Raw genomic sequence first — 18,341 nt, 5'->3', positions numbered from 1 at the left:
ATGGTTGATAGCAAGGAGAATTACAAATTTGATCTAGGAGTTAAAGGGTTAAATAATGGCCGCTCCCTTGGTGTAAGTTTCCTCGTACCTTGCTGGTCCATTTCACAGAATTCAAGCTCCTCTTCATCCAGAAGTTCTGCCTCCGCCACCGAAACATTATTGTCGCTACTATCCCCAGAGGAGAAGGCACTACCTTCTGTAGGATCACTCCAGTCGGAATCTTTGCTTGTGGAATTCCGTGGCACTTCCACATCGAGACTACAATCGAAAAAATGTATAATCGCGGAAATTCTCAAATTGATTTTCTCTTGTTGATGTTCTTATTTACCTCATGGTATCGATCAATTTCCAGCTTTTTATATTTTCGCTTAGAAGAAAAATTTAAAAGTCCCTTTGGTTGTTGAAATGTACATGTAAATGTAAATGTTAATGTAGGGGAAGATTCAAAGGTCAGGTTCCATTAGAAAAACACGATCTTCAACTGCAAACGATTGGTAAAGTGTTCGATTGAGAGAATGACTGAACCACTTCCAACTCAAACAAGCTGCAAACTGAAAAGGTTGATCCCGATGAAAAATAACCAAAGTATAGCTTGCCACAGGAAACCAGACCATCGCGTGAAATCAAGAAAGTTGTTTAGTAATTGTCATCACATGAATAGGAAATATCAGCGACAGTTAACGACAACCCTTCATGGCGAGTTATAACTTTTAAGAAAACTTTAGGCAAAAAGACCTATTTTACGGAGTCAAAAAAGTGTGATCACATATTATCACCCGTTCTACTCCGTGCTTCGAGAAAAAGTAAAAAATGAAAATGTTTTATTCCTAGCAAGCAACAGGTTTAGTTAAGTTTAGTTCAAACTTCGATCCAAGGGTTAGAGGTTAAGTAAAGGAGGGGAGTAGAGGGGAGGGGAGGGGAGGGGAGGGGAGGGGAGGGACTGACAAAAGATGTAACTTGTCCTATGAAGTGACAGTCACAGTCATGATAATTAAACACTATAATATATATATATATATATATATATATATATATATATATATATATATATGGAATCCGTATCAATGTTTCTATCCTTCACTATATCCTTGTACTTTCTTAGTGAGTCTTTCCTTCGTTTTGGTCTTTCTGTCGCGCAAAATGAAGGTAGTTTGTCCAAGTGCCAAAAGTAACTTAAAATATAATGATGAAGGAGAAAAGGAATAAGTACGCTCTTACCTGAAATCACTGACAGCCGACTCGTTTTCTTCAAAAATTCGACAAGCCTTCTCCTCTTCACCCATCAAAGTGTACAGGTGTGAAAGGGCTTTTATTGCCTGTGTTAAAAAAAAAAATAAACATGACTAAACGGCCAGAAATACTCTTCATTGTTGGTTTTAAAGACAAAGACAGTCAAGGACTCCAGAGGCAACTTATTCGTGTCTTAACATCGTTTGTATACGAGGCTGACCTACACAGCTGCTGTAGTTGAGCTCGGGCGCTGTGGAATGAAGCAACTAGGAGTACTTCTCATGAATAAAATGTCAGTCCACCACAGGTTACCACATCCCCTCCTCCAATTTCCTTGGATTTTACTTACAGTTCAATGGTTATCATTTCTACTGAGTTGAGAGAAGGAGGAGAGGGTTGTTCAATATAAATTATCTAGCCCAAGAATACAACACGAAGAACTAGAACCCAACCTATTCGCTTCGAAGTTCAGTAGGCTAACCACTTGACAAATACGTCTCTCTTGCATCTCGTGGCGTGTCTTTGTCTACTCTACCACACTTTAGTCATGAACGACCAGAAACAGACAAGTAGACAAAAAACCATGGAAATCAAATAGGCCCAGTTTACCTTAACTGTCACTGGCTGATCAGCACCGAGGTTTTCCTTCGCTTCTTCAATAATTTCTTTGTAAAGGCGCTCGCATTGTAAAACTGAGCTTGTCTCCAACACCTTCGCCTCTTGGAGCTTTTTCTCTAGTTTCTCTTCAATATTCTGTGGTTGGAACGTGGAGGGCAATCATGCAGATTTGCACATAACGACAAAATTACAATCTTAGCCTTGACCTCCAAAATCATTGTAACAAAACACCAAACCCCGAAAACGCTTTTCTTTTTGTTAAGTTAAAACCTCTCCCAACAAGGAGTGACTTCAAAAGAAGTTTGTCTTTACAAGATCTATACATTTTCAAGCAGAAAGCTGATGGGAAGAAAGGAATACCAGAATATCAACTAGGGGATGTTGTTTTATTTGACAGTAAATTCTCCGAACCTAAAATGAGAAATATGTTCTGGAAAATGGAGAAAATTTATAGCTAGATCTTGGGACTAAGGTCATAAAAAAAAAACAAGATATAAGGCTTTGCAGTAAGCTCGATTTGAAGGCTACTGCTGAAAAAGGACCATTCTTACCAGTTCCTGATTTTTCTCCATTACAGGTCGACTCTCCCAAGCTATGTATTCCAATATGTCTACATCTTCCGTAGAGACCAACTGGAGTATACTCGGTCCCTGGCCCTCCTTGAATTTCTCGTCCTATAAGAAGGAAACGGAAAAGCAACACACATGTTGTCAAGAAGTTTGAGAGGTTATATGGGTAATTCAACTCCAGCCAATACTCCTTTAAACAGGGTTTCAACGAGACGTATACTCTGGAAACCTTATCATTCATGTTATTAAAAAGCATTTACATGTAAATTCTTAGCTTACCCCTATTTGAGATTCCAGAGTTATCTCGCCATTCGAAAATTTTCTCCTAATGCTTTAAAATTCAACTTTAGACTCCGCCATTTTGAAAACAATTCAGTAAAATGGGAACGCACACATAACCTATGAGCAACGGTTCACATTCTGCCGCTCCTGTAGCTTCAAACAAATTGGCGAGAGATGGAAGAGTGGGGAATGAGCCTTGTTATGTCACAGGTAAGAAGCCAGATCGCTAAGAAAGATTTAATATGGCGACCTCCATGGTCGAATCTTCAGCAAATTGAAAAAAGACTTAGAAAGGCTCGGTTACTCTTAATAATCTCAAAATGAAGCAAGAATCATAATTTCGTACATACGCTATTCATCAATGAGACTAAATTGCATGGTTTCTTGGGCATATTTCTCCCTTTATCTCATTTCTACCTTTTCTCTGTGTTCAACTGCAACAAAACTTGTGAATTTGGATACCACGGAGAACGTCTTGCTCAAGGAAACGATGAAGTCTTTCCTGTCTCTCTTCACAATCTACGGAATCATAAAATAACAACAACCTCGGTTCAGTCATGAACAAGGCAAATCTCGACGGCCTAGACATAAGTAAGCACTTGGGTATTAACATGCAACTGCTGCCCCGGTTCTTTGAATGGTGGATAACTCAATCCCCAAGACAAATCTCTATCCCGTGGATAGCGCAATACGTTTTGTTCGCAGTTATCCACTAGATAGCGACTTATCCGTTATTTAGTGTTAGTTTAGCCTCTTAGTCAGCCCCTTGAACAACTCGCAGCCAGTAAATTGTGTTCGCCAAGAACACAACATGATAACCCTGAGCAGGGTTTGAACCCAGACCCCTCCATCAGGATAGTGAATCAGTGTGTAATGTGTCAATCACCATTTGAAGTTATCGTCATAATCCTCATTGTTTCTGTCTCATCTTATGGAGACTAGGGCCAATCCCTCTTTCTCCCTCCAACACGATTTGAATTACTCAGCACCGACAACATGCGGCTAAAATAAATGCAATGTTGAATGATATTATTTAATATTAGCTATGTTTTTGAGACAAACCTCGTGCCCAGTGCGCTGCTCATGCAGGCTACCTTCGTCCCAGTCTCTGATGATTGCACGCGCGGTCAGCTGATGAAGAATCTGTGCAAGGAAGCGATTGTAGAAAATTACCAAAAATGCAATCACTGAAAGCTGGATAGTTTTGTTCCACTTGCACTTACTTTGCCCTTAGTGATATTTAGATCAGCGGTAGACACCATGGTTGATACCGTTGTGCCGTTAACCTCTGCGCTCAAGGTGGCCTGGTAGGAGTTCAGAAAAAATTCAAAGCATCAGTGTAGCCTTAAAATGAACTTGATGTCAGAAAATCAGTAGTTACCTGTGTGCAGTTATCAACAAATCCATAAACCACTTGTCTAGAACCGTTGAACAGCGACAAGAGTTGGTGAGGAGCTTGTACAGGGGGACTGGACCCGGAATCGTGCTGCTGCCAGGTTACTCCCACTGATGTCAGGCCTGGTTGCTCAGCTTTGGACAACTGCGATCTCACCTAAATAAACATTATTTTCTCAACAACGAATTCTTAAATATTCTTTGGATAATCAATTTATCCAGAAGCTATGGCCGTTTTCTAAGAGACTATGAAGATTGGCGGAAGTTGTCATCGATAAATAATTTCATGCCATCAATTTTCATCTCGAGTCATAATAGCCTTTTCTGTTGACAGGAATTCCATACCTTTCTTTCCCATTTAGACTTGGCACTACCGTCAAAAACTCTGAGGCACCAGCTCCAACTCTGGACATTGCTCGTAGAAGGTAACGATTGGCCGTGGAACTGAGGAGAAAAGGAAACGAACCAAACAAGGTGTAGTGATGAGAAACTTCTCGCATACAAACGGATATATATAGCAATTTTAAAGGTAACGCCTCAAGTCATCGGTGGCGTTTAACCAAAAATCCGAATTGTCACTTATCGTCTACAGGTAGAACAGGAAAAAATAATTTAGTATCAGAGATCACATTTCTTTACGGGATGCTGCGCACCCCGAGATCTGCCCAATCCTAACTTGAAGCATCGTAGCTCAGTTGGTACCGGCATCCAACCGCAGCACACGGACTTGAGTCGACTGTCATCAGAAAAGAAAAGAAGACCGAATTGGACGACATCTTTGGATCTCTTCGCTAAGATTAAAAACAAGGGAAGCTTTATCTCATGGAAAAAACATTAAGTTTACAAAATCTGAGAGCTCAAAACGCCCTTCCTGAGTGTTTGCAAAATTTAAACTTAGCTTGAGCATCCAACACAGAGCTGAAGCCTTTGGGAGATATGGTACAATACGATCCTAACCTGGAAAGGCCCTTTTCCGGTTACTTACCCCACACCAAGGGAAAAGAGCCTGTCACTTTGGCAATGATTGCGGATCAAGCCAAGAGTGGTTTCCTCTTCTGTCACGTGGCCATCCGAGATTAAGAACAGATTGCGTGGGTGGTCAGCGGTCGATAAGGTGGGTAACATGTACAGCTTCCGAAGGACTCGCCACAACTCTGTGCTGCCTTTGTCAGCGGTTAAGGACTGGAAAAAAATGACGTAATAACTAACGATCTTGACTTTCAACCGGGTTGAAAACCAAAGGAATGGAATGGCATTTTAATTCGTTTGCACAGAAAAAGAATGTTATATTCAATGAGAAGGCAATCTGAGGAAGGAATTACATTCTCAACAAGTTTTTAAATTCTTTTCACGTGCCTTACACGCGGTAAATTTTGCCAGCATGAGAAATTTTCAAGTGAAATAACTGAGAAAATCGTATGCAGCCTGTGCTCATATTTTACCATTGCGAGAATCTGAGTAAACGCAGGAGCCCATTAATGAGCTCCTAGTATACGCCGATATGTCTCTGGTCAACTGAGCCACCCTACGGAAGCTTAGGAGTTTGCTTACCTCGACAAATTTTTTAGCTTCTTCAAAAGAATCTTTGTCTTTTCGTACGCTATATAGAAACAGCTCTGAATGTTCTGAAAACAGACAAGTACAGCCAGTTAACTGAACTGATTTAATATCAATTTGAAGCTGCACAAAGGGCTAAAGACGCGATGGAAATGCTAAAAAACGTTTACAGAGTAAGTTGACAATTAAACGTGTCCCTCCCTACCTGCCGTCAAAACACAGTAGTTAAACTACAAACTAATCTGAATTTCATATATTTGCACTGCGGTGAAGAGATGAAATTAAGAGATCCTCGCAGCTAAGAACACTACTGAAACGAGTAGTTGAAAATAGGACCTGAAAAAAATTCAGGCTCGTACGGGATTTGAGCCCATGACCTCTGCGATACCGGTGCAGCGCTTTACCAACTGAGCTAACAAGCCAACTGGGAGCTGGTCAATGTGTTGAGTCCAAATAAACCATCCAAGTAATGAATGAAGATTTTAGATATATGAATTTCATATATTTAAATATATATTTATAAACTAATCTCTTGTTTGTAGTCAACAAACCATTGACAGAAATGTAGCGTCCACGGATTTACGAAAAGAGCATGGAAATGGAGCGTGTTACTCTTATTTTAACTTCAATGTTCATGGCAATCAAATTTATAACCAAGGATTCTAAGTTATGCGCGAGTTGATTGGTCAATTCCGTTTCCGAGCCCACGTTCTACCAGGCCATTGACTCCCACAAAATGAGGAGAGCACCTGGTAAATCAAACGCTATTCATATGTACATCTGAATTGTTGACGAGACAATAAATATTCTAATTCAAATAAATTACAGAAACTTTTGATTCTCTGATCTGCGATTGAAGCTGGTTCGGAAGGTTTTTTCTGTAAAACAATTGTTGAGGGTTTTGAGGAGGATTTATGACCATTGCTCAGTACTGACTGCAAGGAAAATTAGAACCATTTAATTAAAGAAGAGGTACTACATTGTGACTATAAAGTAGCTAAATATAAACTTATGTACATGGCATTTCGTGCATTCTGGCATGACTGCTTTTCATACAATTCGAATTGAGTAAACAGAATAGGAAAAACGCTAGAAGAGCAGAGTTCGCGGAAATAAACTAAAACCGAGAAAAAATTCCTGGTGCAGACCTGAGTTCTAAGCTTGCAAGGTTTTGTATGCAGTAGTACTCTTTCGCATTCGTCAGACAATTTCTGGTTACGATATTCTTGATTTCACTGTCAAAATTGATCAGTCTATTTGTCTCTGAACGAGGTTGTGCTTCATTTAAAATTACGTTAGCCCCGGTTAGTTCTCTTCGTAACTTCTTCTGAATCTTTCATCTCATTTTTTTCAACTATTGGGCTAATGCAGGTCCTCCTTACTCTTTCGAGCATTTTGATTGGTTTCTAACGCCAATAAACAATTAAGCACCACATAACAATCGCTTTTATGATTGAAATAAATTTAATTCACCACCTGACAAATCCATGTTAAGGTTATGTCATGAAAGAAGTAAGATACATTTTCCAAGGGTTTATGCCGTGATAAACACTCACGGGATATTCAAAGAATACTCAGAAAGACTGACAATCATTCGCCCAACGGCTCGTTATTCATGTTCTTTAAACAACCTGAGCGACTTTATGCCGCTAAACACTCTTGGATAAGGCTCTCTGTCGCCTACATAAATCACATCAGTATAATTTTGCACGCTGCGGAGAACGAGTCAATACATCGCTAAGTAGCTACATTAAATGGAGATAAAACTCATTCCTACACTATTTTTGCTTTCCTATAAGGGAGATCTTATATCACCGTTTTTGAAAAATGCGGAAAGGACTCAAAGAAAATGTAATATTTAAAGCCTTAAAAATAAGTCTGAAATCATTCTCAGTTTATGCGATAACTAATTGTTAATACTCTCAGATTTGTGCTTTACAGAACGCAGCTTTCCCGCACACCACAAGACAATAGCAACATGTCCAAAGAGAACAAACATGGCCACGCCGACCGTGTTCATAAGAGTGGGCTGTGAAGAAAAACGATCTAACAGAGCTGATCTCCTTTCTTGAAGATCCACTTGGGCCGCGTTGAACGCCTGTTGGATACCCATGGCGATCAATATATGAGCTAAGTTGTGGCTTTGGCCAAAATTATCGAACACACCTGCCATTAAACGTTCTGGAACTCTCGCGGCGTACAGCGCGGCGCCTAAACCGCAGAAGACAACATGACGTTTGAAATACACCGTGGATATGCGGTTATACGCTGGGTCGGCGTTTTCACATAACAAAATACGGACCGTGTACGGTGATGTGATAACAAGCCAATTTACGGCAAGAACGCCGACCCTTAGCAAGGCTTTGTAATCTTTACAACGTGGATGGTTTGATGCGCAACACAAAAAAGTTATGAAAAACGAAAAGAACGTCGAAATAGACTGGAAAACGGTAAGCGAATCGTGCACTGCCCAAGCAGACGCGCCCGCGGTCCTAGAGTAGAAAACATTGCTTGCCCGGCCGTGAACGTGTAAAACCCGATAGCCGCGTAGTCAAAGAAGAAACAAATTCTATGGGAATCCTCTGACATGCAGTTGAAAAGATGTGCAGAGGAACTCATTAAATACAGAACCGAAATTCCCACGGCGAAGGAGATCAGCGGCAGAAAAAATGGGTCAGTCGTGGGTAAGGACGTCATGTTTACAGACACGAACAGTACTAGAGCAAGCAGGTGGCTCCAAACGTTTATAGTTTCGTTGGAAGATCGGAGCAAACTTCTGATACATTCCCAGAAGGTTAATCCGGGTCGTCGATAACCAGACACGATGAATGGCGTCCTGAACACTTCAGGGATTTGGTTGCTTGAGAAGCCGTACTTTTTCTTGTTCGCCCCTTCAGAGTTCTCTTTTACACTTGAAGTTTTCTTCATATTGTCGTAGGCTGAAAAATTATTTTCCCATTCGTGACAGTTTGTCGGCTTTCTTTCTTTCATTTCGTTGGGTTGTTGAGGCCTTTTGTACGTCTTTAGATGCATTCTCACGGATTAGCAGCTCCTTCTTTCGTTTCACTCAGCGATAAAATTGATTGATGGCGTTGTCTTCCTCAATTAGACAACAGTTTATTCATTTGTGGGTCATTCACTTGAAGATTCCCGCCGTTAAATAAAAAATGTGGCTCACACCTACGGCTGATTTCCTAGGTGCTTTCGCTTTTGCTCAATTTCCTTGAGCTTACCCGGTGTCAAGTCAAGCACTGATATCAAACCGCTACCAGTTCTGAAAACGCCAAGCGCTGATCGGACCGCTTACCAGTCGCGACGCTTATCATGAATAAATAAAATCGTTCTCTGCTACACTGGCAGGACAGATACGCAGACATTCTCTTGAAAAGTTCATTAAGAACTACACGAAACCACAGATTAATACAACATTCCCGAACAAAACAAGCCAGCGCTAAAACCGGTATGAAATGGATGGCACAATAAGTTCAATTGCAACTGGCTTGTAGAATCCCACGCGCGTCTGCTCGCGTTGACTAACGTCATATAATTTTAAATATTTACCAGATCATCTTTCTAGAAAGCATCTCCCAGCATTAGAACGCCAGCAATTACCTTTGCCAGTATTATAAAGGCGAACAAAAGAGATTTTTTTCGCCTGTGGCGCATAAATTTGATAGATTAGGAAAGTCCCATTATTCATGTTAATATTTATTGTATAAGTCTCGAGGGACCCTCTGTTATATTTGAATATTTGCGTAAATATGGGCCAAACTGAAAATAATTTGAAACAAAACAGTAATACTAGTTAAAAATTTGGTATTTCAAGTAAAAACAACGTTCGTGATAAACTCCACAAATTTATCAATTCCACTCACGAGTATTCGAACCATCGACTTTGCAATGTATTACAAAAAAACGGACCGCATGAAATGGAGTTAATTGTACAGAGATGTATGTAAAAAATCTGTAAAACAATTCCGTTGTGATTTATTCTATCTAGGAAAAAATCAACAGAATCTGATTTTCCTCGTTTTCTTCGCGGGATGTTTCGGTATGAGCTTTAAACTGACATTATAACGAACTAACAAAGCTAGGTGATACAATACTGTAGCGGAAACAAAACGATAAAATTCATTCATTGGATAGAGAAACAGGTTGCTAGAAGCAGTACCCTCATGAGGGCTTCTCGCTTTTTTTGTTTCTTTATAGCATCAAAGCAGGTGATGACTCTGGACAATCAAGTCACCAGAAAAGTTTTATTTAACAAATTTCTATGGAAACGTTAGCGTTTCAGCGGAAATTCGCTAATCGTAGTGCTATAAATCACGACGTTTGCTTGAATGTAACGGTTGAAGCGCATGCATGAAACGCACGTACAGTCAGTCTTCTTGTTATAATTTCTGTCTAGACGGATAATTCCCTTAAATTATTGAGAAGAATTTTTTAGATGCAATAACATATCACCAAAAGGATGCTCTAAGTGGATAGAGTTCCAAAGTCGTAATATATCCTTTGAACTAGACTAAAAGTAGACTGCTTTATAGAGCTCTTAAAATAGCTCTTCACGTGGAGCCCCGCACAATGCGAGCAGGGCTACCACAGGAACAAGTTGATGTAATATCTGAAAATAATATTATTCTCTCTACTTGAGATTAGGTATCACGAGGAAACATATCAAAATTCCATGCAGCTCTTGATAAAACAACAACTACATCAGACCCATAAAAACATCCGGAAGCAAGCACCTTTGAAAATCCTCGCGTTTGGGGCGTATATTTTAATATAGGAAATAAATGGGCGCTTTTACAAGGGCAAGAGAAGACACTCATTGAATTTTTCCCAAAAACGAGGCCAGATGTGGTCACTTTAAGATGCAGAATGAAAAAAACAAAGAAAAAAACAACAACAAAAAACCAGATACTATGAGTAGAATAGAAAGATGGTGAATGTTAGGATCGGTCACAACTTACAATTTTGCAATGAGCGCTATGTAGAAAAGGAAATGGTTTCCTTTATTGAAATGCTTTAGTTAGAATCTATTATCAGTTATTGGAAGAAAGGATAGACGAGTGTGATAAACCAGTCAAAGAATCAACGCCGAAATCTAATCCTCTCTCATAATAAAACATTGTTCTTAAAGGTTTTGTAACTCGTCCTTACAACAAAGGGACTGAAGAGAGCGCTTTTTTCAATTGTTTCTAATTTTTTATTGGAGGGCCGTTCATTTAAAGAGAGCTGCTGAAACGAGGATTGAATGTGCGCCACTTAAAAGCAGTTATTCTGATAACAGTTCGAGTACGATGACCAAAGCTGTCTCAAAATTTGTTTTAACCACAATGGTAAAAACATTTTGCGAGTAAAGACAATCATGAAATCAATTTACAAGTAGAACAAAGGTACTATGTCTGTAAAAAGTTCATTTTCATCTAATTTTCATGGACATTACATTACAATGATCAGCACAAGAATAGCGTGGAACACTGAAGTGTTAACAGGCCATTGATATCTGCAAAAAATGAATTCAAATACCTTTCTAATTAAAAATATATATAAAAAACCTCATTAAAAGATCAAGTCCTAATTGAAAGAAAAAGTTTCGGACATTTCTCTGAAGAGGACAACTTGCCTCGGTGACATAAAACATCTGTACTTAAAATAACATAAAAAATATTCAACTAAATTCATACTATATGTATCTCAACAGTAGAAAGCAAACCGCTTGTTCTTCTTTACAATTTTCACGCGTTCCTCTTTAGAAAAACAATGGCAAACTTAACATAAATTTTACTTTTGGAGGAAACATCCACTTCGATCAAATTACAGTATTTGCAACATAGGCGAACTTCTCGCCTTCCTTCGCAGAAATTTAAAAGTTCAGTTTAAGTAGATTTATCATGTCCAATTTTACCGGATGAATTCGAAATTAAAGACCTAGCAAACCAGAGTACGATAGCGAGATTCCCAACCAGAACTAAAAGAGTCAAACCGATCGTCTCGAAAAAACTCGGTGTATGTTCCGTGATGAGGAATTCTTTTCTGGCTGAGAGATCCGAAAGGAGAACGGAGAATGCAAAATGGTCACCGGTAGTGGTAAGCACATGAAGAAAGTTGTGACTTTGCCCGATAAAATCGAAGAACCCGGGAACGAACCGTTCAGGTATTCGGGTCATATTCATTAAGGCAGCGGCGGCGAACGAGATAAGACACCCTACGAAGAGACCAAGAGAATCGGGATTGCATGCAGGATCAGAAGAGCACACGAACAGACGAACGAAGTACGGTGAACAGTTGTGCAACCAGGATAGGATGTAGAAACCGGTGCGGATGATGAAACGGAGATCGAACCACTGATGACGAGACTTGCAACAGTTGAAAGTGGCACTGAACGAAATCAGGGCTGAAACGAATAGGAACAACTCCCGCCAGTCGAACAAAAGGAGCCCAGATCCCAGCGGATGGCAGTAAAAATAGAAGGCTTGGCCATTGGTAAATGTGTATACGCTGATAGCAGCGTAATCCAGGTAGTACCCGATGTGGTTTTGTAGCTCGGTCATAGAGCTGAACATATGGGCCACACAACTCATCGTGTACATAATGCAGCAGCCGAGAGTGTACGACACCAGTGGAAAATAAAAATGATCAGTGAAAGGATTATGGTTCCACACCACTGAGCAGTAGCGGGCAATGAGTATCACGGCGGAGAGAACATGGCTCCAGAAATTTACTGTCTCGTTGTTGGCGTAGAAAACACTCTTCACGCTATCGAGAGCGGTCAGGTTTCGCGGCCGGTATCTTGTCGTAAGAAACTCGGTGCGGAAAGCTTGTGGGATTTGATCTTCACGTAATAACATGGAGTAGCGGTGGACCTCTTCAGTTTTACCTCCTTTCCGTGACCCATTTTTGTAAACACTATCATCTAAATCGTGCGACATCACCGCACCGTTTCGTTCGACTTGTTGAAGCTTTCCTTGTCTCGTCAGCACCTTCGTCATTTTTAACGATTTCTCCGCTCCTAAAAATATTTTTGTTTTTCTGAACCGGCGCCGGCGCTTCGCTTGTTGATGAATCGATATTGCAAACTGTAAAAACAATTATGCAAATTCCAAACAATACGTAAGAACTGAGCAGATCTAACTTGCGCACGTTCAAAGTCATCTTCGTGGGTTGCACATTTTAAATAACGAAAAATCATTAGAAAACGACAAATTAAAAGACACATTCTGGAGAAAACTTTACAGTAAAATCCTTCTAAAGCATCTGTATCTGTTGGATTTAATAATGGTTTCAAAGTTTTGAGTATATGGACTTTAAACTACTATCAATTAAAGAGTCTGATTATCTTTTGACTAAATAATTGACTCGTGACAGAATAGAGTGATTTTCACAATATCTGTAAAGAATGAAGCAAAACCAAGTTTCTTTTTCTCTCTCTCTCGCACAGTTAAACCATTGCTTTGTTCATTTGAGAGTTATGAACACACTGAACAGAGGTTTAAATAAAAAGGTTGGAGAGAAGAAGCTTACGCTCAAGAATCTTGAAGGGAGTACTTGAAGAAAGGAAAATACGTCACACCATAAGTGAAATTTTTTAAATGTCTTGAAATCCGCAATCGTTACGACGTGACGTTAACGCGTGACTGATTATCATGCTGAAATGCACTGGCGTTTTTCAAGGATAGTTATTTCATATTTGCACGCTTGAGTTGTTACAAAATTACGCTTCAAAATGCACACCATTTAACATCTAAATCCAGGTGTTTTAAGATGTGTTCAAAAATTAAAACTTCAGATATTTCGATTCCACTCTAACGGTTCACGAATATCGCACCACAGTTGTGGTGTCGGCTCCAGGAACATTGCACATCATGGGGACGAGTATGTGCAAACATCGTGGTAACTGAAGACATTAGTTGTTAAAAAATTTTCTCTAAGTCTCGTTTAAAACAGATTTTTTTCGAGCCTCTCTTTTGGCACTGTTCTGATCTTCGTGCTTTAGGAGTGGTGCCTTCTTATGTCTAACGTGGCTTCAACGGAGTCTACGAATGTGAGGCGCATGAGCGAGTGCAATTAGCTATTCTGACGAAAATATGACCATGGACTAGTATGAGATAAGACACATGAAACTTTCTTTTCCAATGAAGAAACGCATTTGAGTTGCAATGTGTAAGTCCGTGGTATATCTTTTTTCAAAAAATCCCTTTAACACACAAATGAACTTACTGCTTCCAAACACGAGTACGTTGAAAATCCAACCTTCCTTCACAAGACTAAGGCACATCAGTAGTATCTTTTTGGCGTCGTTAAGATTTGAACCCTGTTAGAGAAAACAGATGTCAGCGGTATAACATATTTTTTTCAGAGCAATAAGGACAATGGTGCAGTTCTGGGCCCAGTTCTGGGCCCAGTTGTTCGAAGGCCGATTAGCGCTAACCCAGGATTAAATTTTAGTCTGGGTCTCTTTATTCCTTTACTCAAAATCCTTTTCGGGGTAGTTTTCAATGTTATTTTTAAAGCATCAAATAGACATATTCTAGACAAAAAGAATTTGACTGAATTTTCTTTTAAAGCTTTTAGATCTGAAATCAGATTTCACAGTAACCCTAGAGCTTGGTTCGTTCCTTGTAAAAGGCTAATGAGAATGTGCCACTGGATGGGGTCGCTCAAACGACTGGATTGCCTGCAATGAGGTCGTATTTTCAATGGAGTTACTAAAATGGTTAATTTAGTATTATCAACTGAATTGATAACGTAAATTGGCCACCGTAAAGAGTTTCAAAGCATTAGCCCTTCGTCAGAGCGATTGGAGGAATTGTGGGTTGTGTGTGACGAAGGGCTAACGCTAAAAACGTCAGCTTTTAAACTCTTTACGGTGGCCAATTTACCTTTTCAACTCAGTTGATAATACATTACTCTCCCACCGATGCAGCACCACGGTTTCTTTAGAAACTTACCCCCTTTATTTACTAGAATGAGTTCGCCCATTTTCGGCATTATAGGGGTAGGAGGTTTCTGTCAAGTAGGGATTTAAAGATGGGAAGATTCCCGGCTAAAAAGTTGATACCATGTTACCAAAAGTGATTAAGGTGGTATGATACCTTAAAAAAGGCAAAAATTTCGAAGTTTTATCTAAAAATTTTTATTGCTGGAAAAGGTCCGTATTTCACTTGGTATTAACGACACAGTTTAATTTTTCATGAAAATGTTATTTGTTGTCCAGTATTTACTCATTTTTGAGACCAGGTCTTTGGTTGCCAGGGGCAACAGGTTTGTTTTTATCTTGTTTACAGTGAAGAAACAATCCCCTAATAGTTGTTTTCGCCCGGAAAACGATCGTTGCGTGACGAGGGACTCTCTGTTACCCCGTACATAACAACGATTAGCCTGTCGTAGTTGATGAGCCTGCGAAACACTAGAAATTGTCGTTGCGAAATTCACAACAATACTAGTGGCGTAGCGTTTTGAGTTTTTTATCCTGTTTCTCGTTCTTTTTTCACGTTAACAACCATGCCTCCTAAGCATCGTGCAATAAGGCGTCCTAAAAGGAAGTTTTCGGGAAATCAATTCACGAAACCTTCGAAAGAAAATGCCAAGAGGACGAAAGAAGCGAAAGAAGAAGCACATGGTTCGAACACCCTCGGTCAACATACTAAGAAGTCCGATGCCATGGAATCAAAACCTGGCAAAGTTGAGTTTTGAGTTTTGAGTTGCAAAAGTCAAACCTGTATACCAAAGATTAAGTGAAGATTCTTTGCTAGAAAAATGCCTTCATGGAAAAACCCAAAATCAGAATGAAGCTGTAAATGGAATGGTGTGGGAGCGCATTCCCAAGGACGTTTTCGTGGGAGCTGACTTGCTGGAATTTGGCTTGTTTGATGCCATAAACCACTTCAATATTGGAGCAAGGGCTGTTCTACTGCTTCTAAAAGCACTCAAAATTTCCCCAGGAAAATACACTGAAGAGGGGTGTAGGCACCTTGACATGGATCGAATTCGTGGTGCTGAGTACAAACACAGCGAGGAAAGGAAAAAGAGGAGAAAGGTCCTAAGGGGACAAAGAAAGAAGAAAGAAGACAAGGACCAACAAGCAGAGGGTGTTACTTATGCTGCTGGAGCATTTTAAGACACTTCCTTTGCTCAGAGATTGAACAGAGGGTTTTCAAACCCAAATACAACTTTTAAATGCATTTTTCCATCAAACTGCATTTTGATAGAACTCCGAGTAGCTCAATATGTTCAGTTCAAAAACTATTTAAGATAATTTCATGAAATTTCAACAGAAAATCTTGAATGATGCTTCTGTGCAATAAACCTAAAACAAAGTACAAAGGTAAATTGATGATTCAATGGCAGGCAAATTTTTTTCCAGAAGGGGCCCATTATTTGTTTATGTGAAAGTTTTTCATTATTTGACATGGTTATAACCATGTTGTATAAAATGATTTAGGTTCATTGCACAGATCCATCTATGCATAAGATATCCTGAAAATTTCAGAGCCATGGGATTTTTTGTTATAGAGTTATTGTTGTTGGCGTGATGCCTGTAAAATGAGGGTTTGGTGGGCGTGGTCCTGTTGCTATAGTAACAGATGGTGTCAACAACAGTGCCAAACAATTTCTCTCAGTGAGTGTTATCACTGGAGGGACTAATAAAAATGTTTCAAATAATGTAAAAAATTTCCCTTTTTGAAGGTATCATACCACCTTAAGATGGGGTCTGTAATTGGCTAAAGTATATACTACAATGGGGTTGGGGTTCTGAGAGGCCAGCGGCACGTTTCCGGCAAAAATTGACCCAGGAACCTTCCTTGCCCTGGCTTATCGTTTCCTTCGGAAAGTACAAATAGCACAACCTGAGATTAAACAGCTGTGGACAAACCATAGAAAAATGACGCAAATTTCCTAATTAAATGGTTCTGGAGTTTGAGATTAGCGCCGGAAATGAACAGCTCTCATTTGATCCCCAGAGGGATTTGCTTTAGCATGCGAAGAACATAACTACTACGCGCTTCTGTACAGAAACGTACAAATAATATATTGACAGAGATCAACACTGACCTTCATTGAGCAGGAGAGATCAAGCAGAAATATCACTTCAACTTCAGAAGGACTTTTAGCCTCGAACTCAGGATAAAATGTGAGCATACAAGCCTAGAGGAAAAATGCGTCCATGAGATTAAAGGTCTTTAGAGAAGAACACACGTGGCCCTCATCGCTCTTCCACAGCAGAAAGCAACTAAGAGGATCTTAACTACTTTGGAATGGAAAGGCAGGTCGTCACAGGTCCTGAGTATTAACCTTGCTATTCCGCCTCTTTACATCAAAAGTACAAGTGATTGTAAGTGTTCAATGTGAAAGATAACACTAGAGAGCTGACCACTGACCTGTCTATCTGAATTGTTGGTGTGCCGCTCCACCCACATCCGGGGTACGTGAATCTCTGCTAAACCAATCAAAAGTTGAAATCCATCCCCAAGAGACTGGCCTGGCTCCAGTTCTATCACTGCTTTGGTGGCTGTTCGCTGGATAGAGAAACAAACAAACATGAATATTCAGATAACAACGTTATGCTGGGCTAATGCTCGAAACGCTAGGTTTTCAAAATTCGCTGCAGCGACTCATCTACCTTTATCAACATATAGTTTACAATTGACAAAAGGCGATTAAAATCTTCCTCTCTAGAATCGTGGATAGAAGAGGAAATGCGAAAGGCACAAGTAAGAAATGAAGTCAAGAAATATAACTAGAGAGCGCTATTCAATTGCGTATTTTAAAACCAAAACTTGAGAAAAATATCGTGAAGCGCAGGAAAACGCGGGCGATCAAGTCGTGATCGGTTTAGTCTTGTAACTGATTAATTGAGAAGAAGAAGGCGCGAGTTTTCTGGACCAGTCACAAAACATAGTTGAAAGTAGCCAATGCAGTCCGTTACATCTTTCGATACGCAATGAAAAAGTGCTCCACAAAAGCGTGAGTGAATGAATATTACCTTAACTTTCATCGCATGAGTCGGTGAGTCAAGTGAGCGAATCTCAAAGGGCATCTCCACGGACACTTTCATAGAAACGTCAAAGGCGGGATCGCTGAAAGAGAACAACGAATAAAGGATAATAAAAAAAGGAAATGCAGCTTAATTTCTCAAGGTTGCACCCGAGCAACAAATCAACGCACTCCCATCCCAGAACTCACCAGGGTCCCACTTCCCCTATCCGCACTGTATCCACATAAGTCTGATAAGAAAAAAAAACAAAAGAACTTGATTCAACGATGAAGTTGAAGTCAAACGCGCAACAACACAAAAGAAGTAAGTAAAAGAAGGCATAAAATGTGGCTCATGACCTGAGTTACTTCTTCTAAGGCCTTGTCACGTGTCCACGGAGCCACGGAGCCTGGGAGAGAGAAACAGATGTGTTCGCCGTCCACTGTTAATTCAGTGACATAAGTTATCTTGATTAATACTTGAGCACCGGGAGGAAGGTTTCCAACACTGACTGTAAACACATCCTGAGTAAATATGAAATAAGCAAGAGAAATATGAGATATAAATAAAGGGTGGGATCTTATTAGCGTTACCTTGAGGAACCCAGAGAATTCGGAGAAAGGGGCCGACATGTTGTGGTGGTGGCGCAGTCTTACTCCATATAACAACAAATGAACATTTACTCTAAAGATTCTACGTTTCAAGAAATCTAC

At 39.9% G+C, this 18,341-nt stretch overlaps 2 protein-coding genes and 1 pseudogene across 2 annotated transcripts in view; all 3 read right to left on the bottom strand.

The window, feature by feature from the left end:
- Positions 1-18,341, bottom strand: part of LOC131780165 (protein mono-ADP-ribosyltransferase PARP4) — a 33,297-nt gene that overhangs the window by 3,196 nt on the left and 11,760 nt on the right. The window contains 18 exon segments of the mRNA XM_059096784.2: positions 89-258; positions 1,219-1,316; positions 1,840-1,983; positions 2,400-2,522; positions 3,117-3,218; positions 3,762-3,842; positions 3,923-4,003; positions 4,081-4,251; positions 4,440-4,477; positions 4,480-4,538; positions 5,080-5,276; positions 5,646-5,719; positions 13,872-13,965; positions 16,707-16,799; positions 17,033-17,170; positions 17,638-17,731; positions 17,838-17,878; positions 17,988-18,152. Of these exon segments, the coding sequence (XP_058952767.2) occupies positions 89-258; positions 1,219-1,316; positions 1,840-1,983; positions 2,400-2,522; positions 3,117-3,218; positions 3,762-3,842; positions 3,923-4,003; positions 4,081-4,251; positions 4,440-4,477; positions 4,480-4,538; positions 5,080-5,276; positions 5,646-5,719; positions 13,872-13,965; positions 16,707-16,799; positions 17,033-17,170; positions 17,638-17,731; positions 17,838-17,878; positions 17,988-18,152 (1,963 nt within the window).
- Positions 7,143-9,184, bottom strand: LOC131779809 (membrane progestin receptor gamma-A-like; annotated as a pseudogene).
- On the bottom strand, positions 10,522-12,848 carry LOC131779818 (membrane progestin receptor delta-like). The gene has a single exon (XM_059096408.2). The coding sequence runs from the start codon at positions 12,641-12,643 to the stop codon at positions 11,531-11,533; it is 1,113 nt and encodes a 370-aa protein (XP_058952391.2). The 5' UTR covers positions 12,644-12,848; the 3' UTR covers positions 10,522-11,530.

Source organism: Pocillopora verrucosa, chromosome 9, assembly GCF_036669915.1.
Source record: "Pocillopora verrucosa isolate sample1 chromosome 9, ASM3666991v2, whole genome shotgun sequence".
Lineage (NCBI taxonomy): Eukaryota > Metazoa > Cnidaria > Anthozoa > Scleractinia > Pocilloporidae > Pocillopora > Pocillopora verrucosa.
Note: the sequence above shows the minus strand (reverse complement) of the source record. Positions and strands in the feature narration are given on the sequence as shown.